At 38.1% G+C, this 20,586-nt stretch overlaps 1 protein-coding gene across 10 annotated transcripts in view; it reads right to left on the bottom strand.

Annotated features, from left to right (window-relative positions):
• Positions 1–20,586, bottom strand: part of cbfa2t2 (CBFA2/RUNX1 partner transcriptional co-repressor 2) — a 104,907-nt gene that overhangs the window by 24,308 nt on the left and 60,013 nt on the right. For all 10 annotated transcript variants that reach the window (XM_062978795.1, XM_062978793.1, XM_062978796.1 and 7 more), the window contains exons 2-4: positions 4,760–4,903; positions 3,775–4,016; positions 1,137–1,226 (exon numbers count right to left, since the gene is read on the bottom strand). In XM_062978795.1, the coding sequence (XP_062834865.1) occupies positions 1,137–1,226; positions 3,775–4,016; positions 4,760–4,877 (450 nt within the window). In that variant the 5' untranslated portion in view covers positions 4,878–4,903. The remainder of the gene's footprint in view (positions 1–1,136; positions 1,227–3,774; positions 4,017–4,759; positions 4,904–20,586) is intronic.

Here is a 20,586-nt window from a genome sequence, read left to right as displayed (position 1 = left end):
CAACATTCATCAACTTTAAACAGCTCTATGAAAATACATACGGTGAAGCATTATCTGCTGTGTCTGCTAGTCAAGTCAAGCAATTTCAAAATCTGCAAATTATTTTGTTGGTGAAACAATCCACCTTAGAATAAACTTGGCCTAACAACATTATCAAATATTACAATTTAACTGATTCAAGCCATATGTGCCTTAATTCAGGAAATAAATATGATAGTTTACACATCTTTAATCCCCTTTCAAAAAGGGCCCTTGGTATCTGCTGGGATTTGGTTCCAGGCCCTCCTGTAGATTCCATAACTCGCAGCCACTCAAGTCCCATTAAATATAATGGCATGTAAAATGGCAAAATAAAGCTTTGGCTTTTGGAATGTACTTTTTAAGATTTCCAAAATGTGTATGGCTGAATCCATGGATATGGAGGACCGACAGTAAACTCCTGTACTTACAACAAGCCTGGTCCAAGACATTTTGCTGTCTGAGGCTAAGTACTGAATCCACCCTCCCTCAATTCAAGATTAACAGTAGTGATGGTTAAAGTAGGGTTATGCTTTTATTAGGGTCACTGAAACATCACAGAAGTGACAAACATTTGTCCTTTAGAGCTCTTCATCAGAACAGATGTTGCAAAAAATTGGAATGAGAGGCAGTAAAATTAAAGAATCAGGTCGGGTGTCGTGGCCATAAGCTCAGTACTTAGACTTAAATCTCAAGATAGAAACCGCAAGCTGATAAAATGGCTGAAGCAATCCAAAGAACATTTTTGCGGCATCTGTGGTATTATCTAGATCTGCTTTTGTTCTGATCACACTGCTACTTCTGTTTTTTATACAATAGTAAAAAAACAATCAAGTTGTATTTTGTCACCTAAGGCATAAAACCTTATAAGTACCTTCACAAATTCCTTGGGAGTCTAAATATCATAAATTGCTCATTAATTATATGCTGCCTAGTGATAACAGGAAAAACATGTTGCCCGAGGCAGCCATCTAACAGTATGGTAGCCCTGACTTGCAATTCAAATGAAAACCGCCTGAACAAGTGCAGATGCTGTATATTCTGAATATTGTAGGATTAAATAACCATCCTTTGGTAAAGTTTACAAAAAGGGTAGTGGTTACAAAGTATTTAATCACCTTCAAGAATGGAATCACAAATGGACGAAGAGGAAAATTAGTGGCCTCTTGAAGTTTGCAGTGGAACTCCTCTATTGTCACTGTAGAATTCTGTAAAAAAAAAGAGGGGATTAATTGGGATTTAATTAATTTTACTAGCTCTCCCTTCCTGCACAATGTTTGTTTTAGAAGCTGGCTTTGCATTTACTGAGGGAGAACTAATTAACCATTTGTAGCATTCAGTTAGCTATTCAGTTCCACTCCATATGTATCTGAAAACACATTGAAGCTCACAAATCATACCAGCTCTAACAGAATATTTCAATTTAAATAGATTGCGATACAAAAAATAACCAAATGTTGGAGAATCTTGAAAGCAAATTTTGTGAGGAATGGGGACATTTTTGACTGTAGAAGATTAAACAACCTTCTCCAGATAGATTCAATTTGTCAGACTGCTGAAAACTGGCATCCAGAATTGAACACAGTAGCCCAAATGACTAGCACAAAATAGAATGGAACTATGACCTCTCCTAATATGTTTCTCTAAGCTAGTTCTTCCCAACCTGTGGTCTGTGGGCCACCAGTGGTCCCCAAGAACTAAAATATGGTCCGCAGCCTCACAGTTACTACACCGTTGGAACAAGAGCGACTGGTCTCGCAAAACCTTCATAGTACCGAGGCAACTGGGATGTTAGGAGGGGAAAGGCTGACTACCCACAAAAGCCACAGACAAGCTGCCTGACTGCTGCTTTTTCTTCTCCTCCCTAACCCTGAGTGGAGCCATTCCATGTGGCACCTGGAAGCGGGGGTGCCTTGGTGTTTTTATTTTAGGCCTGTTCCTGGGGTTGTTTGGGGTGCTGATTCAGAGAATTGCATTGGATAGATCACATCAGCTTTAGATGATTGAATATGGTTTTCTGTGGGTGAGCTGATGGCGACAACTGGGTGGCATATGTTATGTATCAGAAACTAGAGCTGATATGGTCTATCCAATGCAACTTTCTGAATCAGCACCTCAAATAACCAAACCGGATCTAAAGTTGACCAAAAACTGATTTGTAACTCTTTTGGTACTAATGTTGGAAAGTGGTCCCTGATCAAGTAGTCCCTGGCCAAGAAAAGGTTGGGAACCACTGCTCTAAGCAGAGTTCGAGATGGGATTAATTGTTTTAGCAGCTGCATGTTCAAATGCAGCTTCCGATCATTTATCCTATATACTTTTCACATGCCCTACTATCAAGCAAGATCTCTCCTACTGAATGTGCACATGATTTCTTGTACCCACATTTATACCTGCTGAAGTTCACCTTGTTGGCTTCAGCTCTGTGTTCCAACCAGGAAATATAGGTGAGGATCTTGCTTTCTTCCTGCCATGATACTAGCTTTCCTGTCAAGCTTCATAGCAGGCAGTCCCGAGTTATAAACACCCAACTTACAAACAACTTATAGTTAAGAATTAGGGTGAGACAACAGGAGGTAAGAGATCTACCCCTAGAAAGAGAAATTCACTCCTGAAAGAATTATTATTCTTTCTCCACTGAAACTTTACCACCAATCCTATTCTGAATAGGAGCACAGACAGCAAAACAAATGCCACAATGCTGTTAAGCCTTCCATGTGCTTTCTAAAACGAAAAAAACTTATACTTTTGGCTGGAGCTACACTTAAAAATGTACCTGTTCCGCATGGAAATTTAACTTAAGAACTAACCTACAGAACCTACCTTGTCTGTAACTTCCTGTTTTTGAAAATGTGAAAAGAATTCCCTATATAATCTCCACTTAATTATTAAAATGCTGACCAGCACAAGTTCTAGGACAGAGCTCTACAACTACCACTTGAGACCTTTCTCCACTTTTACAAAGAGCAACTTTAAATTGATTCTGGCTGTTCAAGCAACTGTGGATCCACCTAGCTGTTACTATTTCGTCCATTTTGACCTGTATGACAACAAAGACATCACAAATAACTTTGTAAAATACTCAAAATCAAGATATGAATATAGCTTTCCCATCACTTGTCATACTAAAAACTCTTTCAAAAAAGGATGTTAAGCTTGATCTGGCATGATTTATAATGCATTCTTTTCTGAAAGCTCACAGACTGACATGCTATTTGTAAATTTGTAATATTGCTCATTTAAAACATATGTTGCATACATCAAAATGCACACTGAAGCTGGAGGTCATATTTTTATTAAACAAAGTGCTTTTTAAAAAATACATTAGCTTCAAAAGCTGCTTCTACCCAGTTTTAGAATATGACTGCACTCATCAGAAGTGAGCCAGAATTCAATGTTTTTCCCAATCACCACACAGGCGTGCTTTTAGTGAAAAGATTCTTCAGAAGAAATTTAAGGTGAATTTAATAGCAGTAAAAAAAACAAAACAAAAAAACAGTTCAGCCGGGATGTTCTGAAATTTTTCACAGAATGTAATTGAACATGAGAAAATGATTAAAACATCATTCTTCTGGTGTGCATGACAAGTAGTTTCTCCAAAAAAGATTCACAACTGACTTCCAGAAGAGTGTAAATAAGCTATTGTATAATATCATTAAGCTGAAAAAATTCCTAACACTGTGAGATGTTCCAGCAATTAATGGCAAGAGCCTCTATTTCTCAGTTCTTTGCTGCTTTCAACCTATTAACACTCACCACTAATGCCAAAACAAGGGTCCGGACTTTCTCCCCAATCTCTGGTGAAATGTCATTGCCAAACTGTTGGAGGGTGGTAAGGAAACGCTTCAGTTTGCTGAGCTGTCGAGCCCCACAGGTAGCGGGGAGCTGCTGATTGGTCAGAGAAGATGAAGATGAGGAGGCAGGCCCATTGCTGAATCTCTGAGGTGGCGACGGTGCTCCATTCAGTGTCGGGGGAGAATGGTTCATCCCATTGGGTACTATTGGCCAGGAAGAGGTTAAAAAAAGGAAGATGTAAGATGTTTAAAATCTGACTACTTAAAGCCATCGTAAAACTATCACCACCCACCATTCCTAAAAAAAAATGAGCGGGAAAAAACTATTGGAAAATACAGTATCTGTAGGACTGGTATCTGCAGTTTCATTTATCCATGTCTGTCTCTATAGATATTTTCTAGGTCCTCCAGCATGACTCCGGGATTTTTGGGGCACAGGTCCTTCATTTCAATAGGTTTTGCTAATATTTGTAGAAACATGTTTTAATATTTGTATTTTATAGAATGTTTTTAGATGATTATGTGGTTTTAGCATTGTTGAAACCTGACTCGAACCACAAGCAGAGGTGAGTAAAAAATACAATTACTGTTGTTATTGCTATCATCATCATCATCATCTGTGGTTTTGCATATCCACATGAAATTTGGGGATGTATCTCCCATGGATACTGGGGCACTATAAAAACTTCTGTATAGCTGATAGAGCGATTCCTTTTTAAACATCTAAATATCAGCAAGTTTTTCCTAACTTCTGTTGATTAAAATAAAGGGGAAATTCATCAGGCAATAATGTTACCAGTTTACCTATTACTCCCTTCTATATTGTCTGCATTAGAATGAAAGAGAGAATGGTGACTCTTTCAAAATCATAACAAAGAGACCCAATGGATAGGAAATAGTAAAGTAAAATGGTTGTTCAGAGCAAGTCTAAGATGCCACTGCCTTACATGCTGCTGGGGTAAAAGAGACAGGTCGAGGTCCTCCAGGGTTGACAGGTGGCAGTGGTGGCATGCTGGATGGAGAAGATCTTGACTGTATTTTGACTTCCACGGGGGATCCTGGCATTACTGGTACCCTCTTCTCACTAGCAACTGAAAAGGAAAAGCAGAAGTAAGCATTTTAGAAAGCCACATATACAATAAGGACTGTCAGTAAAACAAATACAATGCCGAGAGAAAGCAAAAATACAGAGAAAAGAAAATACGATGGTTTTAGCCATTACGCCATGTTTCACAGAACTCAAAGAACGTATTATAATACTTTAAAGAATCTCAGGCGCTGAGTTTTTAAAATTTGGGAAAGACGAGGAAGGAGGCACCAACTTACAGGGAGGGTGTAAAGAAATAAGTAAGATGGAACAGTATAATGATCAATGACATAAATTTCCTTCCAAATTTTGTTTGCAAGAGGAAATAACTGAACAGAAAATACTTGTAATTTCATCTTTAACAATAAAAATAAAAAGCAAGAATATCATAAACAGAACTGTGTAAATTACAGCTGGTCTTTGGTTCTTTATCAAAATATTTTACTAAAATGAAAAAGAAGTTACAGTTTATTGGCTTCTTCCATATGTGGGGCCATTTTAGTAGAACCACACAATGGGCTGGAAAGTTACCTTTTTGCAAGTTTGCAGCCTAAAATATACACTCTGTAGCACTTACACACCACAGGGACTGCCTATTTATTGAATAAATAAATGGGCGCTTGTCTCATTTGATTATTTCATGAGCAATCTGGGACTGATACTTAGCATTTCCTTCCTAAACATATTGACAGGTTTCCAACAGATCCATCTGTGTTCCATCTTCCACCCCACAGCCGTACTCCTTTTGTTAAAGGGGAGACGAGTAGGGATGGAAGGAACTGACAGTTGTCTTTCACTTTTGCATGTTGTGCACAGAGTGTGAAACCCCAAAGGGAGCCCTCACTTCAGACCACCTGCTTGTTCAGCGATGGGCGCCAATAGGCCCAGAGGAGGTCTTTGCAGTCAGACACATTGCAAGCAACCTTCAGCACTTGGCAAAATTCAGCACAGCTCACCAACAGGCATGCTGAAAAGCCTGCTCAGAAGGTAGATGGAAAACTCCACATGCTCTCTCCAGTCAAAAATAAGCAGCATCTACATTTCCGCAGAAAACCAAAATACCATCTCTACAAGAATGTGCAGGGTAACTATGAGAACAATGACAGACTATGAAAACAAATTGGGTACAAAGGGAGACTTGATTACATTTTTCTAGCACTGGAAATTGCAGCCTCTATTAGTATACACAAAGAAGCCGTTACTTACTCAATAAGCATACAGAAAAGAGCTCTCCCCCAACCCCCAACTTGGCACACTGGAGTTTTGCTGCTGCTTTGTGATGGCTGATGTTCAAATCTGCATTCCATTCAATGCGTACCATCAGTAGAGTTATCATGTAACTCCAATGTGTCATAATTAACTTACAAAATGCATAATTAACTTTCAGGATTTACTACTGTGAGATAGTGCTGACAGCTGAAGTGGCTTTTTAAAATGAAGATGGGTTACAGAAATTTATGCATAGAGTAACCAGAATTTTCATGTTAAAAAGAAGAGGTAGTCAGTCCTCCACATTTTCTGGGGCTAGGGGTGCAGAACACTCACCACTGAGAAGGGGGAAAACCACAAAAAACCACATAATTGTGCTAGAGGATCTTCAGTTTCCAAGCAGGTGTTGTCTCTGGGAATCGCTAGGTCCTCCAGCACAACTACAGTCAACATCCAGCAGAGATCCTATTAATAAAATTGGTGAATGAATGAAATTGCAAAAGTCAAACCCACAAGTATGTAGGGCTGGTTGTATTCCTGAAATTACTAGATACAGAGGCAGAGCAGGATAACATTGCTCCATCAATGTCATTTTAACATAACAACAATTAGCAGAAAGAATTTAAGAAAAATTGAGAGTCATTTCAGAACACAGGCATTTTTAGCTTCCAAGATATGGGATTCCCTGGCCACAACATTTTAGGGGTAGAAACTATGAAGGATTTCATTGGACTTTTGTGCTGTTCAATTTAAATTCTTTTAACATCACTGCAGCTCCCTCCCCTAAATATAAATTGAATATGGCATTCTAACAATTGAAGTACAATTCGTGGATCTTGAAAAGCATTTCATTTCCTCTGCCATATTAGAACCTTTTCCAAATTGAGACTCAATGAATTTCTTTAGGAAATTAAGATAAATTGGTAAACTATCACATTTGATATAATATAAGTATACTTTATTTAGAAATCAATTACAAATCATATCTCTTTAAAGAATATTTCTGTAACAATGGGAGCTCAAGGTCTTGAATTGGAAGGAACACCTGAACTATATGTGGCACCACTTCAATCCTTCAGCTCATGTAAGGCTGAAACAATTGAATTTTCAACATAAAAACAGTATTCCTAAAATATCAATAAAAATGAGATGGAAATCATCATGAACTCTGGAACAAAACAGTCAGTAGCTGGAACCAATACTGATCACACCAATCCCTAAAGATTTAGCCGCACAAGAAGAGAACATCTTTTACTATTCTGTTTCTAAAGGTTCAAAAGAAATGGTCCAAGAACAAGGAGTTGGCCCTATTTTTTGATCCTATCAACCCAGCTTCAGAAGAAAGAGATTTGAACAGAACGCAAAAAGTGACTTTTACAAATTGCAACTTCCGGAACTTCAAAAATGCAAAATGTAACATTTCCAAGCTTTGGACAGGGACCCAAGAACACCTGGGCATCATCAACTCAGTTAGCCCTTCACATTCATTGGGATTAAGGGATGCAGGAAAGTGGAAAATAAAGTGAGAAAGTGAATAAAGATGACCAAAGAATTGCACTGAGAGGTCCAAGAGAGTCGTAGAAATAATATTTTTATAAAATCTGCAAAAGTCAAAACCACAAACATGCGAATGAGCAAAACAGTTAAAGCACTTTCCTTTGAATAAGCTGTCTACATTTCTTCTGAGTGCATTGAGTGTTATGCATGTAAAGAGCTCTAAAGAACTGTTGAGGCCCCCAGTCAAATAAAAGAAAACTCCAGGTTTTCACTGAATTACCATGACCAAACAAACACCATTTTGCAACTTCTGTTGGCAATCTGTTCACTTAAAGGTGGTGGTGATGAGGAGCACCCCAAAAAAAGTCAGGGTGTAAAAATATGCAAGACACCGAAGTAGCACAGGAAGACTTCTGCACAAAGGTCTGTGCTCAGTGGCCGTTTACCTAGAAATTCCTGTGGAAATTCAAAGCACGATTTTATTTAGTCTCAGACCGTGCCTTGAGCTGGCTCACTTTTTCATTAAAAAATCCAGAAGGAATAGCAAAGCAAGCAAAAACTTGTTTGGCATTCTCTCCAGTGTCTGTATTGGTGAAAACAGCATCTCATCAAAGTTGTGTCATATAACAGACACAAAACATAAAAACAGAGAAACTTGTTAGTTAGACAATTATGGTGAAAGGGTGGTGGCATTTCACTACAACACCAAGAGGGTTATTGTCTGTAAAATGACAGGAGCATTGTGTTTTTTTAACTTGTTCAATCCCTGGTACATTAGACAGTTTGCAGAAACCAGATTTTAGAAAAAAGTAAACCCTAGCAATCAAGAACAAACATTATTTCTAGCATTAATATGTTTCAATGTCTGACCTTTGTGCTTCATTTTAGAAGAAAAAAGTCTAGCAAAAACTATGGATTTGCAGAAATGAATACTGGAAAGAAACATTTATCATTCCTTTTTGCATGTGTTTAGTGACTTAGAAAGTGGTTTTTTTCATCTTTAAACTCTTTAAGGCAAGACTGACCTTACTTACAGAGCCTAAAATATCCAATGCATCATGAAAGAATTTCCAAAGTTTTTGAGATGTGCATTTACTATGTTGTGCATTTGCAATACACTCAATTTTAATACAATGTAAACAACTCTACAGAATGGTCAAATGCACCTGACTTGCCTGCAAAGCCACTACATTTCTTAAATTTCTTTAGGAAGTTTATTTTATTTTAAAGTTTCTTTTAGGCTGCCTTTAGTGTAAAGCCATCAAACAGGCTTCTCATTACTCAGAATTATTTTCTGGGTGACACATTGGTGATGAATTGTGTGTTCATATGTGCCTTCATGTAGCCTGTCAATTTATTGTGACCCTATATCATATGGCTTTCTTAGGCAATGAACATTCAAAAGATAAGTTTTGCCAGTTCCTTTCTCTAAAATATAGCCTACAGCACCTGGTATTTGTTGCTGGTCTCCCAACCATGTACTAACCAGGGATGACCTTACTTAGCTTCCAAGATCAGATGAGATCTGGTACCTTTACAGAAGAGACAAATAAGATTTCAATCGCCAAGAAAGTTGCAATTCTTATGGCAGTACTGTAATATTTAGGGCGGCTTCAAATGTTGACTGAGAAGGTAGGATTGAAGTACAAGGAGGCTATGTTTCCTGTTCTCTGTACCACCTTGTGATTATTAAATGGCACTTTCTTTCTGTCCATCTGCATCTTGTGCACTTCTGAATAGCATTTACACTTGAATATAAAGAGAGCTAAGAAAAGTACACACCTCACTGTAACATTCAAAAGAGCTTCTGTGGGGAAAAAAGAGATCGGCCTTCTGTTCTTCCTTTCCTCCTCTATTTAAAATATCTGAAGCTACTCATTAAACAGAAGGATTTCAAAATTCTGGATAGAAGGCATCAGAATTGGAATCTGGAATTCATTAACAAATTTGATAATAGCATTTCCCAGGAATCAAATGGGGGGGGGGGTGTCTCACCACGAAGGCGTCAGTTATTTCTCATTTGAATGCATATTTTATACTTAGTAATACAAGATGTGTAGTTATTAACCTTTGTAGGGTGTATGCACAATATCTATGCAATCCAGTGTAAACAAAGATGTCAACTGTTACCTACCAAAAATCTTGTGCATCAAATATAACTATAGTACTTTCTACTGCTGTAATCTAGATAGGATGTGTTCTGAAGGCACCCCCCTAACATGAAATGACATTTCATGCACTTAAATAGTTGTAATGCTAAATATCTAAACTATGCAGCCATCTGACAGCTGTACTAAGGTCAAGCAAAGAACACAAGGTGGCAAACCCCAAATACAAGTCTGCATAAACTCACAGAACTTGTGGCTGCCCTGGCCAACTCTTTATTCCATCCAAAGAAAAGCCCAAATGAACCTCCTTTGTTTACTTTTATTTTTAATGACAATCCTACATGAATTTATCTGGGAATATGTCCAAATGAACTCAACATGGTTTACTTGCAAGAAAAAATACATGGGACTGTGCTGTTCTCAGACTACTTCACAATAAGAATGTTAGCTCTCAAAAGCTACTGGGGAGACAAAGAATTCAACCTGATTTACCAAATATCCTTCCTCAATTTTTGTAATATTTGCACCAACATCATCCTACCCAAACTATTTTTGCTTTGACCTTCTCAACACAGCCTCTGAATGTCATTTTAACATGACTTCTCACATAAAAGACTTTAAAGTCTTTATAACCGGCAGGGAGTTTTAGCATTTTGCCGAGGTATGCCACTAACCTCTGTCTCTTTGAAATATTATCAAATCTGAGATCATGTCTTAAGCACTGGCTAGTACACGTTGATCCAATGTTAACGGTTTAATAAATCTAAGAAATATTTATGAATGTGGTCATCACTTTCAGAATAGTATTGGATGAAGACTAAGCAGAGACATAGAGAACTGCCAGACTTCAAAAACTGGTTACATGCACTCCTACAATGTCTTCAGCAAAAGTACTAAGAATGCATAGTACTGCTCGAAGTCAGGCAACAAGATCTAGAACCCAGAACATGAATGCGTGCTTTTTAAAAGATACCTTATTCATAAGGTTTTATTTCAGTCTTTTCACAATCCACAGGGGCATTCACATTTTTGTAAGCTGGATAATAAGATCCTTTTTCCAAATATTGAAGTGCCCCCAAATGGCCAGGCCAACTGAGGGATTCTGGGGATTGCTGACCAAACAAGCAAGATCTTTCCAAACTCTTCGAATGTCAGATTTTAGAAAGCATGGACAGAAACATATTAGTTAAAAACCTCTGGATTCATTCTGCAGAAATTGTGTTGATTCTTCAATCTGCAGCCATATGCTCTTTTTATTTATTTATTTGCAACATTTCTACCCCGCCCTTCTCACCCGAGGAGACTCAGGGCGGCTTACAACAACCAGCAAAATTCAATGCCACACAAAATCAGTAAAAAACAACATATTTAAAACCATTGACAATAATCCATAAAATACATTATTCAAGCTTAAAAACATATAATTAATTACTTCCATTCTTCCAAAAAACAAACAAACCTTACACATATACGTTAGTTCAAACCATGTCAATATAGTACTTACTCATTAAATGTTTGTGCACAAAGCCATGTCTTAATGTTCTTCCTGAAGACCAAAAGAGTTGGGGCCTGCCGGATGTTACTGGGGAGGGCATTCCACAGCCGAGGAGCCACCACTGAGAAGGTCCTGTCCCTCGTTCCCACCAGCCGTATGCTCTTTTTCTTATCATAAATTTCAGTACACAAAAACTGGGCTGATGTATTTATGGCTTATTTATTTATTTATTTATTAGAAAAACCCCAAAGTAATAAAAAGATGAGAACTGGCTGGCCAACTGAAATCACTATCTGAATCACCACCACCCAGTTCAACAGGAGAACGCACCCTGAGCTTCTGGCAAAGAAGAGTCTAAGCAACATCTGCAGACTTTGCTTAGTTTGAAGAAACAGCTGAATTTTCTCCAGCCTGTTATTCTCTTCCACATGCTGCCCTGCAAGTGACAGAATATTCCATCCTTCCTCCAAGCTCACTGCAGAGAATCAGAGAAAGTCAGCCTTGTTTCATTTGTATATAAGTCTTGATGAGTGAAGACACTGCAGATGTTTGTCCCATTATTTGTTATCTTACTTGAGTCTTCACTTAACTGGGACAAGACTCTTTCTCTCTTCCTCTCTCTTCCAACATTTCTGTGCATGATGGGTGTTTACTTGAAGAATGTTCTAACAGTGTAGTAATTTTGAGCAGAAAAGCAACAGCACCTTCTAATCCCTGCAATGTACACAACCAAAATCCTTGCCTTCTCTTCAAACCTATATGAGCTGATGGGAAGGCTTGCTAGTAAACCAAGATAGTATCTGTTATCATACTTCCTTCTACTGCTTCTCAGCCCTATTTTTTTGTTTAGGATCGTGAGGTTACACTTCTACAATGATAGCAAAAACCACTAACTGGCATACTTCTTGGCAGGATCTAAGCCATACTCCCCCAACCTGGTGCTTTGGGTTCAACTCCCATTAGCTCTATGGTCAATGGTTAAGAATTCTGTAGCCCAAAATATTAGGGAGGTGGGGGAAGACTGCACATGGTCTACACTCTACAACAGTGCTTTTAAAACTGTGGGTCCTGACCCAAAATTGAGTCCCCTTAGCTTCGTGTTGAGGTCCTCCCAAAAAATTCTGAACGTCACCAAATGGCTGTTTTAGACATTTATATGAATCTGTAATCCAATTGGACTCTGCAGAAAATGTTTAAGCTGTACTTCATAAAAAGGAAAATCAACCTGTTTAGCCAAGCCTTGCGAAGATTGATTTGTTATCAATAAATGTTTGATTGTATACCTGTTTTATATACATATATATACGGGATCAAGTAAAAATTCTCAAGTCAAAGAGGATCCAAAGTGGAAAAGTTTAGGAAGCCCTGCTCTATAGAACCAATGTCCCTATGGCTCATTTATTTGTCTGGCCTTTTTTTTTCCTGACAATACTGCTTAGCTTCATGGCTCCTGTGCTATGCATAACTTTGCATCAGCACTACTTTCTCCTTTTCACACATCTCCATTACTTTGTTTCTTCATGTTTTCATTTTTGGATCGCTTCCTAGTCATCATCTTTTCAGGCAAGCCCTCCCACATGCCCTTATTGGATATTTTAACTTTGCCAAGCCAATGTCATTTTCTTCTATGGAAGGCAGGATATAAGGTGTTTAGTTTCCTTAGTATTGTAAACAACTGAATCATTTCAGATTCGAGAAAACTGTGGCTTTCCAAAAGTTACTGGACTACAATTCTTGTCAACTTTAAGCCATCACAGCCATCATATTAAGGACTATCAGATCAAGGATTACAGTTACTCGCCTCTGGTTTGGTTAACCCATGCTGTATCTATCAAGACCACAAACCCATGGATGCAGAATTTGTAAGGGCTGACTTACAGCCATTACCCCATTAAATCTTTACCAATAATAAAGTATTAAGGGTTGTTTTTTTTTTAAAGGAAGACAATTTCAGACTAGAAACCTTCTTTGAAGGATAACTTTAGGCCACACACCAGTGGCAAATCAATCAATACATTCAAGATAAGATTACTTTAGGGGGCCTTAAAACTAACAGGGAGGGACTGCTGACTCTGAAGCAAAGAACAGGCCAGTCTTTTTTTATCAAGTTCTCCTTTCACCAAAATGGAAGGATACTTGTGTTTCCCAAGTATCCTGCATGATAATCATTTTACTATAGCTAAAAGTAGTTTCACTGTAATTGGATGAGATAATGTAAATATGGCTTGTCACTTCTCCAGCCTGAGTAAGTGCTTATTTTGAACAACACACTTATCTACTTCAGCTGTTCACCATCTGTTTTCAGTTTTCCTCAAGCTAATTTCTTCCCCCATGTTGGGAACCAGAAAAAAGGAGGGAATTTCTCTCTTTTGTTTTATAATTAACATTGTTTCCCCCATTTGAGGTCATGCGACTCAAGCCTATCCATTACTTGATGGTTCTGTATCCACTGACATCCTCAGTTGACAAGGTACATGTATATGTGTAAGCATGTGTTAGTTACCAAAACCTTTTCAAAGCAGTTCTATTCTCACAAAATTTGTTCCATATTCCCTTATTTACTGAAGAACCTCTGAATATTGTATAAGATTCTGGGATACATCCCAGCACCCTCATAATACGTTGATCTAAAATCCCATTATTCCAAACAGTCTAGACATTGACCATACACCTAGATTTTGGTAGCTTGGTCTGGTAACTTCTAGTAAGTAGAAGATTGTGAGAACTGTAACCATCAAATTGGGGTTAAGGCTACTATAGAATATCCCCTTCCAGCCATTGTCAGTCACTAGCCAGACTTGTGTACTCAACTGTAGAGAAGTGCATCCCAGAACTAACTCAACACCCTTCAGAGCAATTCATCACCTGTTTGGTTCTGCAACTATCTTTGTGTAGTTGATGTGCCATGATTTATTTCAGACAAATCTGCAAATAATGTACTGTCAAAAGAATAACTCACCCTTGGATTGTTTGGAAACAATGCTATTAAAAAAGCGTTGTCAACCTTGAAATATTCAAAAACAAAACAAACTACAAAAGGACTAAAACAACAGGGAAACTATGGAAAATATCCTAAATATAAAGGGGGGGCATGGTCCGCTACCATCACATAATTGAACTAAAGTGAGTAGGGCCTTGAGTGATCTGAATGGAAGAATTAGATATATTGTAAAGCAGTCTTTAAAGCTTCGGTTCCATATAAATAAAAGTGACACACGTATTGATGATTCAAGAAAGTGTAAATAAGTGGATTATAGGACAAAACTGGACTTGCCAGCCGGATACTTATAGGAAACAAGAGACTACAGCCATCTGGGGCCTCAAGAAACATTTTATGGGGACTACTGCTATTCATTCCTATCATATGTTGCTATCAGCTCATCCCCATCAATTCTGCCATTTCAACCCCAAGAAAGCCAGCACTTTTGGCAGGTTGATGTTGCCACCTCAGACAATCATGTGGAGAAGTGTTATAATATGGCAGGACACAAATTTACTGATAAATAATAAGTGTAAATAATAAACTGTATTTATATCTTGCCCTATCTCCTTAATGGGGACTCAGAACGATTAATGATGTTGCATTTTCAATGTCATATGGGAAGAAGTGATTGTGGCATTTCCCGCCATATATGGCACAATACCTTGGCTAGCTTTGGGCATTATTCCCCTTGACATGAGTGAGTGTGGTTGATATGTTGACCTATTTCATGGAACAAACTGTCTTAGTGATCCTGAATTCACTGTCAGCCTCTCTTAATAGGAGCAAAGAAGAAGAAATATAATGAAGGACAAACTATGTGGAATAATAATGATGATGATGATGATGATAGTAGTAGTAGTAATAATAATAATAATAATAATAATAATAATAATAATAATAATAATAACAACAACAACTTTATTTTGATACCCTGCTTCCATCTCCCCGAAGGGACTCGGGGCGGCTTACATGGGCCCAGGCCCAGGTGAATACAGACAGTATAAAAAGCACAACAATATAAAAACAAATCAAAACATATTAAAATCACATTTACAGTAAGACATACTTGGATAAAAACCTGGATAGGCTCCTAAAAAAACACACCCTCCCATGATATTAAAATTAAATAGAAAGGCAAGTGTAGAATAGCTTATTCTTCCCTTTTGCCATACCAACCTAGGGCCATGCTGGAGCCATTTGCAAGGCAGTTGCAGATGTTAGCAGCAATTGAAATTAATCCTGGGAGGAGCAGCTTATTCAGTGCTGAAAATATGAATTGAGTAGTTGCCACTTCCTTGTATTTTACATGATGCCAAACCCATTGAATAGTATACATTTTGTCATGAAGTGGTGGCTTCTAACCCATAGCTGGGGCATTTTAGGTGTATTCTGAGACTCTCTAATTCCTAAATTGTTAATCCTCAGTGTCAAAAGTTCTGGGAAAGGCAAAAAAGCATTTTGAAAGCAAGTCCCTTCAAAGAAACTATTTTCTCATTGAGCAGAATAGTCTTATCCTGTTTTCCTGGAGTGCTCTGAATGTCTTATGAAAGCACTCAAGGAAGGACATAAATGACCCCTTATATTTAAGGGGAGTGAATATCAGCATACTGGTGGAAATCTATCCCTTGGTATTTTATTTCTCCAGGATGTAGTGGGAGGGGAAGAGATTTAACACTTCTTGTGAGCTCTCAGCAGCTTGCAGAACTGAACCCCAGAAGCATGGGCCAGATACTAGTCAATTCAAAAATAAATACATGCCTCTCCCACACACAGCTGTTTCATTTTATGTTCAATTCAGCAGTAAAAATAAGCATAAAAGGTTGGTACAGCAGAGTATTTTACCATTCAAAATCCATTTAGCAAGTATTTAATAAAGGAGGGAAAATGAATATATGGCATTTTCCTGGTGTAAAGGGAAATGAAGAGCTCTTACATGGATTTGACTGAAGCATAGCCCTCTATCCATCATTAAAATTTATTCATATTCACAGCCTGAAAATTATGATGGCTTGTCTTCTATTACTATCATCATGTTATTGCAATTATTATATGTTTAATTTAGAAATTATAACTTCAGCTTCTGCTTGCTTCTCTCTGCAAAGAGAGCGGTCAACCCCAAATCTGAGTGTTTCAACCTCAACCCTTATTACGGGAAGGATGACTAAAATTTCTGATTTAGCATCTACCGTGCCATAGTCTAATTAGAGTCATCACAGGAAAAGAAGACAGAGTCTGAGTACCTTCCAAGTTACATCTGCTGAAACTCCCCTTCATCACACAACTATTAAAAAGTACGAGGTACTCTCATCATTCTTTAAGTGGAAGCACTTAACAGAGAAGTAGGGATTGTGTGGTCCTCCCAATGATGTTGGTCTACAGCTCCTAGCATTCCTCACTTTCTGGTATGCTAGGTAAAGTTGTGGGACTTGTAATCAAACTATATCTGGAGAGCTGCAGGACTGCAAACTCCGATCAAGTAACTAAAAATCAAAAATGTACAACCCAGTTAAGTTCTCAACCTGTCATTCTCTAAAATAAATCAAAAACCAGTTATAAAACCTGAGTCCAGATTCTGCCTTCTTAAGGGAGTGACAAACCAATAATCCTGGCTTGGATCCTTTTGCTTAGGCTTTTGCCTCTTGCTTAACAATGGATTGCTCTATTTTTTCCTGGCAGTGGGAAAGGCCAGCCAAGATAACTCAGGCAGGGTGTATCAGCATGCTTCTTAGGAATAATGCTCTAGATTTGCTGGAATTCTGGCTCACAGAAAGAGCCACTTTTATGCTCATAATTGCCTTGGGAAAACTTGCAGTCTTACAAAAGCTTGTAAATTTTCCTTTGCATGGTTATCTTGGCAAAGCCTTTGAAAACTGAAGGACAGTTGGTATTGCCTGAACCCCAACCCTGCAGGCTGGCAATATATTGCAGCTGACTCGCACATTTATATGTGGGCAGGTGGCTAATAAAAATGGTAGAAAGGAGATGGCGAGCACATTCTGCAGATATGTGGAAGTTTTTAACAGCCTGCATAGAGCACTTCTAGATGATGTAAGAGTTTCTTCCTATGACAGCGTCTCTTCTAATATTCTACTTTCAAGTCATGTCTTTGCCTAGTTGGGGACATCTGTGGTGGACTGAAGCATGTAATAATAACACTGTCCAACCAGACAGATAGATAGATACATAGATAGATAGACAAATCTATTTTGGTGTCTTGGTTTTAAGGCCTGTTCCTGGGGTCATTTGAGGCATGGATTCAGAAAAATGCATTGAATAGACTACATCAATTTTTGTTTCTTACATATGGTTATCATGATTTTTTTTTTCTGGGTGAGCAGATGGTGATTGGTAGGTGACATCTCAAAAACTACAGCTGATAGGGAAAGCTGGTGCCATTTTTAGAATTATTTTATTTATTTATTTATTTTATTACGATATTTATATCCCGCCCTTCTCACCCAATAGGGGACTCAGAGCGGCTTACAATAAAACACATATATAAAAGTGTACAATACATTGTGAATCAATTAAAAAGTTATTAAATTAAATCAGACATTCATAAAAACACTTATAAAATACAGATAGGCATGTTCAAGTCTAAAAGACTAGGTTTGTCAATTGAGTTCCAGCATACATAATAATAATTCGTCCTGCTAATTGTTAAGTGTTAATTAGCAGGTCAAATATACCCAGAAACAGAGCTAACATTTGAAGCATCAAAATGTGTGGTGGCCAGAGGACACAAAATTGGCGTGACACAGGGACATGAGATCACATGATTGAAAGCAATGAAAAAGGGGAAGTTTTTGGCAGGTGAATGCTGAACAAATCCAAAGGTACCAAAGTGAGGGAAGGGAACATGAGAAAGACAATTCATCTAGGCAAGAGATTAGGGAATGGGCCAAAGCTTTGCTGAGCTGACAGCAATATATGTCTAATTTATAATAACACAGTCCTTATGTAATGCTTTGCCAGAATCACATACATTATTTTCAGATTTATTACCACTTACAACCATCAATCAACACAGGACAGTAGGAATCCCATTTTAATGATAAAGGTAGAAAAGAAGTTCAATGTGTTGTCGAAGGCTTTCATGGCCAGGATCACAGGATTGTTGTATATTTTCCAGGCTGTATGGCCATGTTCCAGAAGTATTCCAGAAGTATTCTCTCCTGGCGTTTCACCCACATCTATGGCAGGCATCCTCACAACCTCTGAGGATGCCTGCCATAGATGTGGGTGAAACGTCAGGAGAGAACATTTCTGGAACATGGCCATACAGCCTGGAAAACATACAACAACCCTCAGAAAAGAAGTCGAGAGAACAGCAGCTTGCTTAAATTGTCAAAACTGTGGATAATCACTTTCACTGCTCTCTCTTTCACATAACCACCAAACTCTTTAGCATTTATTATACCTTAAAAGACACCAGTTCACATCTAATCTTGGAAGCTAAGGATGGAAGACCCATACCAAGTGCTGTAGGCTATATTTCAGAGGAAAGAATTACCAAGAAACACTGCTAAATAAACCTTGACTAAGTAAACTGTTAAGAAATCCATGGGATCAGTATAAGTCATTAGACCACAAAGACATACACATTAAATAAAAAGAATGACTATTAATATGTGTATTGAAAAACACACAGGGTACATAATTTTCTCATGGTACTGTCACCGAGTAAATTCTTCAGCATGCCAATCCTTCTTACATGGCCATAGGAATTTAAAGTAGACCGACTTAGGACTGCAGCATTAAATTTAACACTATAAGAAAAGATTTCTTTTAAGTCTCTTCATTGCTAACAAAATGTTCTTTAATGCTCCTTTTCAAGTATTTAAATACAGATTGAAAATTTTCAAAAGGCATAAGTTACAACATGCTGGTGGAAAAAAATGCATGTTTGACCAAGAGGTTTTAAGAAAATTGTCTTCTGCGTGTGCACTCTGAATATTTCTGTTACAATTTAAACTATTTCACTTCAACAATGAAGCCTAGAATTACTTTCCAGATGTGAACATCTGTTTCACATTTGTTTCAGCCAAGAAAACATGGGGAAGATTAACAACTCCAATCCCAACACTCCCCAGACATAACAAGCAAAACTAAAGAAAAATCTGGAGCAAAAAATTACTATTATTGAGCCACTCACAAATACTGAACACATTGAAATTTTCTGAGTGTTTCTTTAAGCAGACAAGGTAATCTCCCCCTCTCTCTTATAGACACAAAGAACAATATAATTATATCTTGAAAGCAAATATGCTCATCTGCATCATACAGAGGACAAGAGAATAAAAACAACAGAACTCCTTGAGTACTTCCCATGTCACCGAGAAATCAAATATACTATCCAAAACACACTGATTGCTAGATCTGAAAAGAAAGATCTATTCCACAGAAACATGGACTGAATCCCCAAACAAGCTGCAGAGCATAAGTGGTGGAAATCAATATATACATGACATCACTGGTGCTTGATCCCACTCAGAGTTAGTGAATATCAATCATCTTTGACAACCCAAGGCTCAGAAAGAACATACATCTCATATGAGCTCCCTGGTACAGTCAGCATAGACAAAGGTAAGCAACCAGGTTTCAACTCAACTTCTTACAGTTTCTAGTCCAGTGGTTCGGTGTTTTGGCCTACAACTCCTAGAAATCCCAGAGAGGTTACCAAGCTGTTAGGATTTCTGGAAGTTGAAGACCAAAACATCTGGGGACGCACAGGTTGTGAACCACGCTCAAGTCTAATGTCAAAATACCCTCTACAAGCAAGGTAAGATTTGATCCACCAAAAGAATATTTCATTGGGTAGGTAAGGTTACTGAACATACTCATGTATAAATTGAGGGTATGTTTTGGGGCCAAAATTATGGATTTTTATATGGTAAGTTAAAGTTCATTCTGCAAAATGACCTTTAACGTTCTGCAGAAAGCACCAATGTTGCCTAATGGGCCAGCCACTCTTCTGCCGCTACCAATTCCCCGCCCAGGCATTCAAAAAGGTCAAAAGTGGCACAGCAGCAGACAGAATAGAGCAAGTCATTGCCTCTTTCAGAATAGACTAAGCTCTTGACTTTCGCCACCCTACTAAGGGAAGGGGATGGTTCAGTATTCCCATTGACATGTGGGCAAGGTACAGTATTCTGAAAGGTACAGTATTCCCATTGGCATTTGAATAAATTGAACCTGGTTTGGGGGGATTAATTTTGTAATTAAAATTTATACTTATACATGAGTATATAGGCTGAATATTAATATATCTGCCTCATCCAGTTGAATTATGGGCCCAGAGGAAGGTGGGGAGGAGAGAAAGGATGAACAGAACCACTTTGGGCTCTGGCCACCATCAACAGCAGCTTCACTGATATGTAGCCAACGTATTACCA

The sequence above is a fragment of the Anolis carolinensis genome, chromosome 4, assembly GCF_035594765.1.
Source record: "Anolis carolinensis isolate JA03-04 chromosome 4, rAnoCar3.1.pri, whole genome shotgun sequence".
NCBI lineage: Eukaryota > Metazoa > Chordata > Lepidosauria > Squamata > Dactyloidae > Anolis > Anolis carolinensis.
Note: the sequence above shows the minus strand (reverse complement) of the source record. Positions and strands in the feature narration are given on the sequence as shown.